At 37.3% G+C, this 13,772-nt stretch overlaps 1 protein-coding gene across 1 annotated transcript in view; it reads left to right on the top strand.

Annotated features, from left to right (window-relative positions):
- The window catches only part of LOC142335981 (HEAT repeat-containing protein 6-like), a 29,292-nt gene that overhangs the window by 11,787 nt on the left and 3,733 nt on the right, over window positions 1-13,772 (top strand). The window contains exons 3-5 of the mRNA XM_075384407.1: window positions 3,347-3,941; window positions 4,264-4,493; window positions 4,721-5,022. Of these exons, the coding sequence (XP_075240522.1) occupies window positions 3,347-3,941; window positions 4,264-4,493; window positions 4,721-5,022 (1,127 nt within the window). The remainder of the gene's footprint in view (window positions 1-3,346; window positions 3,942-4,263; window positions 4,494-4,720; window positions 5,023-13,772) is intronic.

Here is a 13,772-nt window from a genome sequence, read left to right as displayed (position 1 = left end):
AATTGATTTTCTTTTCATATAAAGTGACAACATACTGATGAATTTTGTACTCCATTGACTTTAATTGGAGGCTAATTTGTGATAGCATAAAATATTGTAAGTTTTATATATTGTAAGTTATATAAAGATAATATATTGTAAGTTTTATTATATCAGTAAAATAACAGAATTTAAAAAAATGTAACAATACTTTTCATTGCCTTTCAAGAAAATATTTTCCCTGATTTTTTTTGTCTGAAGTATCTCATATTTGCTCAGATCTTTAAAACTGTGGGAAATCAGTTTTAATACGAAAAGTACGTGGTTTCCGAGGCTAGCCTAAGTATTCACACAAATTTGGAAAAATGCGTCTTATCACTTGATTCATAACGTTTTATCTTGTTTTTTTTCTGATGAAAATAAATGTTCCTATATATTTATAGTCCACTCAACTGATGCAGGTTCAGAAGCCATAAAATTGGCAATTCTTCAATTGTGCATTGAGTCTAAATTTTACGCTGTAGCGCTTAATTGGACCTACAAATGTGCAGACTGGTACTATTGCATGTGCATTGTTAATATATGACCTGCCTATTGAAAGGAAGATATGTGACTGGAAATGATTTGTGAATATCACGTTGAAGCCAGCCATCCGTGCAATCGATATAGTCACTTTTTGGTTTCTTTGTTTACAGTTAAAGGCACGTGTTGCGCATGTATTGATTCTAAGTTGGAGTGACGGCGTCAAACTCCAGACATGCAGTTGTCTGACAGCTAAGATCTGGTACTAGTTTTTGTTAAAATATGGCACTTGCCGTAAAATGGCGACTTTTGACTGCAGACTTTTGTTTGGAATTGACCTTTACTAAAATATGTCCTCTGATATCCTTAGTGATACCCCTCCGGTACTGATGTTCCAGTCTGTGTTGCGCCGCAAGATATAAAACTTAATAGCCGTTTCAAATTATGGCTACCTCAGGATCTGGAAAGAAAATAATGTGCTTCTATTAAAAATCGTTACACTCACTCTACTTTTGTCCTAATAGAATAAACCATTCCGCAGTGGTGCTTGTTTTTTAAGCCAGGGTTTACCCTTGAGGGCTGAAAAGCTGCCCGCCAAATAAATGGAACTTTTCTTATAATAAATCTTGCGCGCAAGTAACAGTTTTAGTTGTTATTAAAATGTCTGCTAAGTGTCTTTATGTCCTGTTTATTTTTGGTCTCACATTGATTATTTCTGGTTCTAAGAACACCTATTGTAGTGTGTGAGAACAAGACAGCCTCCTGCATTGATCGCCTTGTTTTTGAATTGGTTGTTGTTAAATGCGGCCTAGTGTGACGTCAAAGAATCGTTACAACCTCAACCAACCCCCACCCACTCTGCCCCCTCCTCCCCTGTATCATGAAGTGTTGTGTTTAAACAAAGTACACTCAGTTCTGCCTCCTGAGAGGAGCCCTGTGTTGTTTGGAGACCACTTTGCTGCTTGTTTTGTCTAAAGTTTTCGCTCCAATAATTTGGTTGTATGCTGCCAGTAGTCACCTTGTTCCAAATTATCAACTTTCAATACCAGCCAGCTTCACTCTATCAACAGCTAATTTGGCTTAGTAGGTGGTCAAACATTCGCTAATATATTACTACCTTGAATGCTATAAAAGTTGTGATATGCTTAAGTCTGATCTCAACATTTGAGGTGTAATATAGCAACCAGCCTTGAGAGCAAAATGTCATTTTTGATAGTTGGCTGAAAAGTTGTGAAATCTGGAAGTCTTTATATATGTAGTTGACACAAGTTCAGATTAAGGCGATCACTGTTGGCTTGATAGAGCGAAAGTAGGTATTGCCAATCATTTTGGAATAAGAGTTAATTGTTTCTTGACTATTTGACGGAGTATTTGGAATTATGGAATTAGGCGACTGGGAGCTTTGTTGTCAGTTTGGTGAGAGATGTTTGCTCTAATAACACTTGGGTCTCTTTCTCCCCGCTAGGCTGTGTTGTTTGTGCAGAGTAAATAGCTTTGTTTTCCATCTAAGATACAATTGCCTTTCTATATAAGTCTCCGCTCTCTCTCCCTCCCCGTCTTTTCACAGCACAGTGAAAGAAGGCTATGGCGCTGCTGTTTAGAATTTTGAACCGAGAAAGAAAGCTTTATTGTCTGAGTTTTGAATGCTTTCCATGCGATGGGCTGGCTGTGAATATTGATGAAAAGCAAGCCAACTGTTCTGTTTAAATAGCTTGTACTAGTATGTGGAGTACTCTAAGACCCGAGCTCCTCTTTTTCTTGATGTTCTGCTGTCTAAAAATCAAGTGTTTGAAGTATTTCCTATCTTAATAAAAAGCTGCCTTTGGATATTTTAGCGGTTAAGCAAACTTAGAATTCGAAAAATGTTCTCTCAAATTTTGCCAATATTGACAAAAAGGAAAAACTATAATATAATCAAGCTATAATCAAACGTGCCTAATGAGGAAACCGCAATGTGGTTATTCATCATAATGAGATGTCTTTTCACCCCTTTGATCTGGTTTTAAGCCGCGTCATTTATACTCGATGCTTTTAAAGCAGAACAAATATTTGAGAGAAATGTGAGGACAATTACATTAATTAGCAAGTTTTTTTACGATTCGTCACGTAATTGAAAGCATTCTTCTGTCGAGATTGCAATTGAATGAACGCAAATGATTAACTGCAATTAAGACAGGTGAATGAAAGAGAGTCTGGTAGGACTTTTTGAATGGTAATGACAAGTTTTGAAGCAGCTTTGTTGTTAAATGAACGTGCTCATGCACATGCTGTTGGCCCTCAGCTGTCTTGAGAAAGAAATACAGTTTGTCTATTTGAGTTTAAGAGTGTCTCAAGTGTCCTGAGTGCTACATAACATTAACGTCGCATTAAACGGAACATTAATTTTTGAAAAAAAAATGTGTTGGTGAATTTTTACATTTTCCGAGGTTTGCTATTTGGTGGTGTATTGTAAAAAATCGCGATAAACCCGAGCCTATTAGACCTTGGAAAAACTTATTTTTTAGAGAGGATTGTGCCGCTGGAGCCTAGATCTATTTTCAAACGTTTTATAGCAATATAATGGCCCTAGGAGTAAATTTCATTCTTAGCTTGTCTGAGAATGTGTCAGGACGTATTAAATTAAGCATCACTTTGAACTGACTCATCTATCAAGACCTGTAGCGCTTAATGATATACTGTTTTCGTTTGCACTTGGTGGAAAACTGTCTCGCATTTTTTCCACCGCGGGAACGGGCTAAGAAAGTGTGTTGTAATTTGCTATCCTTAAATGTAATGACAATGGTATAGCGTCCACTGACAAAAAGTAATCTAACTGGTAACATGCAAAGTTGGCTATCTGTTTTAGGCGCTCTCGGAACTTATCTCGTCCACGCCCTACCACAAGCTACGCTTCGGTCTTCTCACTAGAATAGTACGTCATCTGGTCAATTTCCTCAATTCAAGCCACTGTGCTACAAGGCTAGAGTCCATCAAATGTCTCTCCGCCATAACTCTCATTGATCCTCCCCTAGCTGAAGTGTACGAGATTTTCAAACACACGGAGGCTCCAGCTAGAGCCAAACTTTTGAATGAATCTGAAGAGTCTGGAATTGGTAGAGGAAGTGCATCAGGTTTCATACGTAGTGGAGCGCACACTCCTCTGACCTCTTACGGGTTGTATGGAACGGGATTGTCGGACAGCTCTCTTGGGGGCTCCAAAACAAGTTTGGGTTCTAGTTTTACTTCGCTTAGTCCCGGTGTTAATAATTCGGCTCCAAAAACTGAAATTGTTCGGCAGCAATGCGCAGGAGCGGGGGACTCGAGGGATTTCAGTATTAAGCAGAAGCCAACGGGGAGAAAAATTGAGAAAGACCCGAATGCGTGCTGGGCCATGTTAATCATGGAGGACATAATCCACAACGGTCATCCGATTACAAAAGAGAGCAACAACCCAGATCAAGGTAACCAACGTACGCTTTTTTGCCGTCGAATCGTATATAATTTTGATACGAGCTTTTGAGAGTTTTAATTGTGTTCATGCATTTCTTGAACCCTTTTAGTAATGGGTAGATGGTAGCACCAGCAGGAGTTTGTACCTACCTACCTACAGACATACAAAATACATACCTACGTACTTACAACCTTCCTGCTTCACTGCTGGAGCTACCATCTACCCATTACTCCTATTTACATAGTATGCCTCGCGGTCTGGTGTGAGGCTTAATTTGGCATCACGAGGGCAAAACCGGTCCATGTACGTCCAATAAATTCATTTTTTTCTAGAGAGCCTGAAAATCACAGCGTTCAATTTCATTGCATCACTTTCGCAACACTACTTCCAAGTAATGTTAACGAGCGTAGACGCCATCTTGGCTTTGGTTGACATTGGTCTCGAGGAGCAAAAGTCACCCGAGATGACAACTGCTGTATTGGCTATGTTAGAGAAAGTTGCTAGGGCGATGGCCAAGTGTCGGCTGATGTCTGAAGAGAAGCTGTTCCAGTTTTGGCAACATGTTAGTGGTTAAAGCTAAGCTTACATCATCCAATTCCAATTGCAACACTTTCTGAACTGGTGATTGATTTTCAGGGACAAGTAACGATTCACTAATAGCCCTAATGTTTTTTAATCCCGTCCTATGTAAATGAAACTTTTATCCCTCGACGGCTTCCTGAATTGGCCTAGTATACTTTTGTCAGTTTATTCATCTACCTGTAGTTCTCAAGTCGGATTTTTTTTCAGGTGTTGGAGGGTCCCTTAACGCAATTGCTAAAGCCTAAAAATAGGAGCCAGATCAGATCTGTTGCTTGCGACTGTTTGGCTGTGATTCCACCTTCAGTATACGAGAGTCTGCCTCATTCGAGGAAGATGTACTGCGTCTCTCTTATGATAGGTTACTCAGTGGAGAGTGACCATAATGTGGCAGGTGCTGCTCTGAGAGCGCTTGGGAGTTACATCCAGTTCTTGCCATCTTTGAAGACAGATTACACCTTTATAGCCGATGTGTGCAAAGCCATATTCTCACTTATTTCGCACACAAATAGGTCAGTTATTGAGCTCACAGATATTGTCTTTGCCTTTTAACGAACGAAATGCTTTGACTAAATTTGAGCAAAAGAATGTAGTTTGTACTGGCAATATTCCTCTCCTGGGCACTTTTCCTTCCCTATTAGAACTGGGACGATATATTGCCACAATCCTGGTCATCCATTGATTTGAAGTATAGATTTTTGCACACTCGAATTAAGTAGTTTTATAAGTCAATATAAGTAGTTTTATAATGCAATGATGACCTCTTATAAATTTACAAATTTATTGTATTTTCAGAGCGGTTGTAGCAAATTTTTTGGGTAGTTTTAGTCTGTTTATAGCCGCAGGCTCTGATAGAGGTTGTTGTGGTTTTTAATTTTGATTCGTCGTATGATGCCCATTTTGTGCGCCGCAAACCCCGAAGCAGTAATTTGCATGCCGCTCTTAACTGCTTTTATGTGAGTGACGTCATTGCCGATACCCTTTAGCTGTTAGTTTTTGCTTAATGGAGTGATTAATTTATTTGGCCATGAATAACTTGCTTTTCTATGGACTGAGCGAGAAACGAAATCTGAAGTTCAGGGACCTAAATAAATTTTGAAAAAGTTGTTTCGGTGATCAAATTCGAAATTTTTTTGACACCGGCACTTCTCGCTCTGTTTCATAAGAAGGTATGAGCAAAATAACCACGCTCGTTTTTCTTTTTTTGATCTTAGGCAAGTTTCTTAGCCTATTACGACTTGACCATTGTTTTGCGAGCTTGCATTGCTCTAATTGCAAAGGAACTTTTTTCGGCTTTATGTTTCCTTGTACTATTTAAAAAAAGTCATTAAGTTTTTCTAGTTTTTTGTTCAATTTGTTTTTGAATGCCATTTGTATTCTTCGTTAAATGCCATTTGTATTCTTCGTTGAATGCCATTTGTATTCTTCGTTAATTTTATGGCATTTGTGGAGTTTCGGGGTTCACAATAGTTGTTCTAGTTGTTTAGTCATAAGTTTGGGCAATTTTCTCCTTCGAGTCGTTTCCGGAATTCTTCTGGCAAGGTTTTTTAAGATCTGTTTACCCATTTTCATGATTTTCGAAGTCAAATTGGAGTAGTGATTTTGGTCGAGCCGAAACAGGAAATGGAGCGAAAAGGCGAGTGGTTTTGCGGCGTGAAATTTTTTTTGCTCTAATTATAAAGCAGAGTGAGAAAACTGTGTTTGAACAAAAATTCGCTTTCTCGCTAGTTTTTTTTTGTTCACATGCGGCAATTTCATTTTCACTGTTTTTTGATTTTTTAATAGCCGCACAGCGATAGCTGAGGCTATTATTGGCCTTCTCTTGGTTTTTTTTATTTCATCGTCATGATTTTTGTTACGACCATTTGACGTCACAGCCACTTTTTGTTCATTCGTTCATGCAATTTTAACTGAATTGCATGTGTGACGTCATTTTTCGCTCTTAGTGGAGCGAGTTTTTTTGTTCATGCGCGTGATTAAATTTTTGGTCACACTTGACTTACCTCACTCTCAAAAATGACTTCCTCAATTTGAAATTGATTTTTATTTACTTTAATTCAAAGAGATAAGGTCAGATGGGTGTGTGTCACTCTAAATGAAGGTTATTCGAGATCAGCTAATAGAGGCAGCAATAAATTATACAGATTTTTAACCAAAATATAACAGATCAGCCTTCAATGAAAAGACGAAATTTTTTGGTCTGTCTTTTTTACTGTTTTTTTAGACTGCCGATCTACGAATCAATTGCGGCTATTTTCTGGCAATCTGCCAGCTATGTTTTTGGATTGGATTTTTTTTCTAAATGGTTTTCCCAATCTATTCATAGTTCATTCTAGGCCTAGTTTTTTTTGTTTGAACCCAATTTCTTTTTCTCGCTTGTAGTTTTTTGTTCACATGCGGCTTTTTGACATTGATTTTCGTTTTTTTTTAATTTTTTAAATCTTTTGTGGAAACTGTTTTTCCAATTCACGCTTAGTCCGTTTTAGGTCTAGTTTGATATATAGTCAATGAAAATTCTTTGAATTGTACGTCAGGACTTGTCCTGCTATGTTTTTTATTTCGTCAAGATTTTTGTTACGACCATATGACGTCACAACCACTTCAAATCTGCTTTTTGTGCATTTGTTCTTGCGTGACGTCATTTTTTGCTCTTAGTGGAGCGAGTTGTTTATTCGCGTGATTAAATTTTTGGTCACTCATGACTTACCTCACTCTCAAAAATGACTTCCTCACTTTGAAATTGAATTTTATTTGCTTTAATTCAAAGAGCTAAGGTCAAATGGTTGTGTATCACTCTAAATGAAGGTTATTTGGGAGGAGCTAATGGAGGCAGCAAAAACTTATACACATTTTTTAATCAAAATATAACGTATGAGCCTTCAATGAAAAGACGAATTTTTTTGGTCTGTCTTTTTTACTGTTTTTTTTAGACTGCAGATCTACGAAGCTATTGCGGCTTTTTCTGGGATTCTACCAGCTATGTTTGCATTTTGGCTCATTATATGGTTTTATTGAAGTTATTCATAACTGAACTTAAGCCTTATGTTTCTGGCCTTGTTTTCTACATATTAATACCAGTTTTTTTGGTACAAAAATATTTGACACAAACTTCAGAATTTGGACTAATTTTTCTCATTTTCTTACAAATCTCTGTTTTCGAAAATCGTGAAGTTACTGACGCCATTATGAAAAATGAGGTAAAACTTAGTTTTGAGAAAAATGACGTAAAATTGGTACATTTTGTTTTGTTTTGTTGCCGATCAGAATTTGGAATGGTTGTGATCCTGAAATGGCTTACCTAATTCTGTGTGAGCAGTTTGATATTCAAAGCTGCACTGAAAAAATTTGTGTTGTTATGTATTCTGGTACTTTTTAAAAAAACTAGTTGAATTTTTTTTATTTGTTGGTTTTTTGGGCTAATTTTTTAAGCTTTTTTCTTAGCGTTTTTAGTCGCTCAAGTCGGTACCAGTTAATTGAAAGGAGAGCTTTTTTGACCGAGACGACTCTCCGAGTCGTTTCCGGAATCATTTGGATAATTTTCAAAGACCGGGTAAAACTGTTTTTTTTTTGTCAATGAGAAGTCAAAAGTTACGACCTAGTCACACTGGAGTTTCAGAGGGCGAGAAAGAGCAATTAGTTTAAGGCGTGAAATTTTTGAAACTACGTTAATGCAGAGTATGAAATTGGTGTTTGAACAGATTTTGAGTATTTGAAACGTACTTTGTTTTCACGTGCCGCAATTTGATATCTATTTTCAATTTCATTTTTCTGAAGAATTTTCGCTGTATTTTTCTAATGATATTTGGCTTGAAATTAATTTTAGTTGTCTTGTATTATTCTAGGTTATTGTTAATCACTTTTATTGCATGATTTTTGATGCAGGAAATTGATCAAAGAGCTGTTAATGGTTTTTTGTCTTGGATAAACACTCTTAGATAAATAGAATTTTGTTTTTTGCTGTCCTTTCTAGTCGCATTAATGAAGGCCCCATTGGCTATTTAATGGTACGTGATTCATTTTTTATTATTAATTTTAATTGAAATCAATAAATTTGACTACGGTGTCGCAACTTACTTCCAAATTTTCAGCGTTTTTTCTATCTTTTTTTCTCTTTGTTACTTAGTTATTTCTGTTCGCCTGGTTTCTTAGTCTAATTAATGACAGGTTCTACTAGCTTTATAATTAGTGGTAACTGGTTAGGTTCATATCAAACGTTCTAACGAATTTGATCTTATTTCTTCGACCCTGTTTGTTTTAATAAAACAAATGTTTTTTATTTGCCCGTTTTTCTCGTTTTTTGTGGGGTGATTTTGTCTCTTTAATGCAAGATTTTGGATTTCTAATGAGGCGTTATAGTGGCATACCATTCAAAAGTGACCATTGTCAGTTAATCTACTTAGATCTTGCTATCTATATATTGTTGCAAATATGAAGAAATCAGCACCATATCAGTTCATTGGAGAAGCAATCCGACTCAATTCTTTTATTTATACTGATGTTTTAATACTATCCAAGCTTGTGACGAAAACTAGTGCTATGATATTTTGAGATAACTTCCATCTCTGAAAGGGGGAAAAGGGGGAAAACTGGTAATGCCCAAGTGCTTTGAGTGGTGGTACAATTTTTCTTTTGAACATTATATAGTTGCCTCTGCTTGAAATTATTTATGTTCATTTATGCTTTGTTCATTTAAATGATGTGTTTAATTCCAATTTAGATTTAATTTTGTTGCTCATGCCAAATTTAAGCAACATGAAGCTTTCAACAGTATGGGTCTTTTTTTCCCCACGTTTTGTGATAAGTTTTTTTTTGTAGAAAATGTTTAATTGCTTTTTTATCTGACCATTTGACTTTGGTCCTCAAAGCTGGGATAAACAGGTAAAACCCGGATAGCATTAAATTTCTCTTTGCACCTTAATGTTTACTAGTCTCTAAGTAATGTTTACTAGTCTCTGTGATTCAGCGAAACTGTTTTGGAGACATTTAATGGTATTAAGGGTGGTCCCCCTCCGTTGTTCAGGCCCTCCCCCCAGTTCACCTCCCAACTTCACTCCCCGCTTCCTCACCCTCCAACTCATTCCACCAGTTGACCCGCAATATCGACCCCCGCTCCATCCTACCCCCTCAGCTACGCTAAAGCCTGCCTCTAAGCCACAGCTGGGTGGTGACTAAGACAACCGCTTGCCAGTCATTTGAGATCAATTAGCTCGACTTTTATCGGTTGTTTTTTATTTATTCCTCTCGAATGAGAAGCACTTATTGTACACGTGTGTTTTTTAATGCAAATTTTTTGCTCGCCCGTTTTGCGCATTTCTTCTTGAATAATCTTTGAATTCTCAAGAGACTTTTTTTACGCTTTTCTTGATTTTTGAGCGGTTTCAATTGCTCTCTTTCCAAATGAAGTTTGTTGTTCGAACAAAACCGATTGTTAAAAGAGTAGATGACAAGGCCCTGATAGACGACTGGTTAATACCGCCGTCGAGGTGACGGAATGGGTCTCAGTATGTCGGCTTTCGACTCCTACCTTCGGCTGATGTTTTGGCACTCATAAAGAAAATTTTATCTAGGCTACAGCAGCTGAATTAAATTGCGCCACCTGTCATTCAGGAGCAATTTTTCCGAGGCTAGTCGGTTTATGTTCAACTATAAAGGTTTGTATTTCGTAAATGGTGATTAAATTTTCTTTCGGTAGACAATAATGGTTGTTTAGAGTTAATCTGTTAGTTTCCCGAGTTTAACGTCTGCTAATTGGAAATGAAAGAAGTGTTAGTTGCCCTGTTTTAGGTTTTTGATTGCTATTGGTTGGTTTTTTAGTGCTATTGGTTTCTCAAAAAATTTAAAATTTAACCAAAAGCGTAGTTTTTTGCATTGTATTTGCTTTGTTTTTTGCATTTTTTTTGCAAAATATTTGTCTGAGATGAGGAGAGAGGGTATGAGAACGGTTCTGGTAGTCGAGAATTTTCGGATATCAAATTTTCTTTATTTATTGCGTTTTATATGTTCTCTTTTATTAGGGACATTGTTGCTTAAATCAATTTGATTTTTTCTAATTTATTGTCAGTCTTCTTCTTGCTTTCCTCTATTTCTTTGCTGACTTCACGTATTATTGCAAATAATTTGCACCCACTAAGCTTGTGGGGCACAAACGGAAAAGATTCCACAATTAGTTTGTTGAACTCTAGTGGTGGCAGTTCATGTCAAATCATGATCAAGCTGAAATCTTACTAGCGGCCTATATGGGCACTAGAACCGTAATCTGAAGCCCTTTTGTACATACTAACCCGGTACCACCCCGACCCGCTTAAGCAGGCTGCAAGATAATCCGGCGTCAGTCGTTTGCGTGTAATCCTTCTGATATAGTTATGATATAGTTATGTTTAAACTACATGAGTTGTGATAAGCTGTGTATTGATGTGAGAGAGAGAAGTATTAATCAATGTTTCAATTGGCGGCAAGATTTGTTACAAATCAGTCGGTTTATATAGCATTATGTTCCCTCAATCATAGCTTAATGGTTGTGACATTCTCAACTCGAACTGTAACTTTTAAATCAAAAATCGGAAATTATCGGAAGTCATTCTTGACTTCCTTCACCCCTCCTTTCGGGTTGGGTGTCACCTAAGAGAGCCGCGCAAAACCTAGCGTGTTTTTTCCCTAACCCCTTGGTGAGGACATCTGCAATCATCAGGTTAGTTTGCAAGTATTTCAATTCTAGCTCTCCCCTTTCTACAAGCTCCCATATGAAATGAAGTTTAAGTGCAAAGTGTTTTGTTTTTCCATAGTGAGTGGACTGCTTGCTGAGCGCTATGCATGCCTGGTTGTCAACGAAAATCTCAATAGGTTTTTGTACCTCAACGCTTAAATCCTGAAGCAGATCTCTCAATTGAATGGCCTCCTTTGTTGCCTCTACTAAGGAATTCATTTCGGCTTCTGCCGTTGATGTAGCAACACATCTTTGAACCTTTGTTGACCAACTGACAACGGCTGAGCTACTACTAAGATTGAAACAATATCCTGAAGTGCTTTTCCTATGGTCTAAATTTCCCGCCCAATCGGCATCGGCGTAACACTCTAAGGTTAACTTGTCTCCCCTCCTAAAAACTAAACTCTTTGACTTAGAACCTTTGAGGTATCTCAAAACTCTTTTTCCGGCTTTCCAGTGCTTTTCCCCTGGATTCTCAACAAAAGAACTTAAGAAATTTGCTGCAAAAGCAATGTCTGGTCTACTTGAGCAAGCTAAATAATTCAAGCAACCCACTAAATTTCTAAAATCCAAATTTTTCATGCGCTCTTGTTCTTCACTCCCCTCCTGAGGGCAGTCTTCTCTTGTGTTTTATTTCTGCAAGGGGTTTCTCTACTAATTTGCAACTTTCTAGTCCAAATCTCTCTAACAGCTTTTCAATATACTGTTCTTGGTTGATTTCAATGGAATTTTCCTTTTTTACAATTTTCATTCCAAGAAACCAACAAAGATCCCTACAATCACTTATTTTGAAATTCTTAGACAGCTCACTCTCGAACCAAGACGAGAAGTTTTCCTGAAATTCACAGCTTATTATATCATCTACCAAAAAACACTGCGCCTTGAAGTTGTCTTTCCCTTTTCTTTATGAACAAACAATTATCATGAACCGAAGATTCAAAACCTTTAGCTGCCAAAAAGTTCCTAAATGTCTGATACCAATTCCTTCCTGACTGCTTAAGACCGTAAAGACTTTTCTTCATTAAACAAATAAGAGGTTTTCCTTTGTTGTCTAATTGCTCAAAACCTTCTGGTTGTTTCATGTAAATTTCTTCAGCTATAGGTGCATTAAGATATGCAGTTTTTATATCCATTTGTCTTTTTTTCGACCATTTTTGAACAGACAAGCTCACAATTAAATGAATTGTTGACAACCTAGTTGTTGGTGAGTATGTCTCATGAAAATCGTTACCTAAAACTTGACTGTAACCTTTGGCCACGAACCTTGCTTTGAACCTACTTATCTCCCCCGTCGGACCATATTTAACTCCAAAATGCCATCTACTACTCACTACTTTTGCTCCATTATTCTGAACTAGATCCCAAACTTTATTTTCGTTCAGTGAGTTATATTCGTCCTGCATTGCCTTCCTCCAGTTTTAATTCTTGAGCGCCTCTTTTGCGTTTTTAGGTAACAAATTTTGATCAAAAATTTCACTTAAAAAAACTATTTCACTCATCTCTTTAGTTACCTCATGTTCTAGATTTGCCTGTTCTTTCACTCCGAAGTAATAGTTGTTCTCGTCGAACCTTGCTTTCCTTGTTTTCTGAACCTTAAGCTCACCGCGATCGTTTTCTATTCCTATCAGAAAAGATCTACTATCGAGTGCATGACCTAAGAAAATTCCCTTTTTCGCTTTTCTGTCTATTTTGTTTCTGAACTGTTTCTCTATGAAAGGGTAAGCAACACAACCGAACACTTTCATGAAACTAAGATTTGGTTTCTCACCATACATGGCTTCATGACGGGTTTTCTTTATTGCCGAATGATAGCAAAAATTTTTCAAATAGAACGCCATGTTGAGCGAATAAGTCCAATACTTTTTCTCTAAAGAAGCCTGATCTCCTAAACATCTAGCAGTTCCAACAGTGACGTCCCAAAGTTTTTCAATTTTACCATTTTCTTGTGGCGTGTATGCCGCAGAATTCTCAAGCCTGATTCCTTTTAGCCGGGCAAACTTTTTAAAGTAGTTAGATATGTACTCTTTTGCACCGTCTGATACTAAAGTTAAAGGTTGGCCTACATCTGCACAAAATTGTTGAAATTTCTCTAGAGTCTCGTCCCCTGACTTCATAAAGTAAACCCTACAATATCTACTGAAGCTTTCAACAAATCCTATCGCGTACTTGTGGCCATCTACAGCCTCGGGGGGTAATAGGCCCTAAGATGTCTGTGTGCACAATGTCCAACACTGCTTGTGCTCTTGTTGTGCAATCTTTTGCTATTGGTTGTTTCTTAGCCTTATTCAACTCACAAATCTCACATACATCTACCGAACTATCGCTGATACGCATTCCTTCAACGTGTTCAACTAGTTTGCTAAGGTCCGTAAAATTGTTATGACCCAATCTTTTGTGCCACATTTTTAAGCTACTGGACAGTAAGCAATTTCCTTGCAAGTTTTATCAATCTCACTAAAGTCTCAAATGAACAAATTTTTCTCCTGCCTAAATGGGTACTCGAGACCGCTTTTGTCGATTATGCTTAGTTCTGGTCCTATCAAAACTTCAGCTCCTGCT

This window comes from Convolutriloba macropyga, chromosome 1 (genome assembly GCF_964194025.1).
Source record: "Convolutriloba macropyga chromosome 1, txConMacr16.3, whole genome shotgun sequence".
Lineage (NCBI taxonomy): Eukaryota > Metazoa > Xenacoelomorpha > Acoela > Convolutidae > Convolutriloba > Convolutriloba macropyga.
The sequence above is the reverse complement of the archived record's forward strand: the minus strand, read 5'-3'. Positions and strand labels throughout refer to the sequence as shown.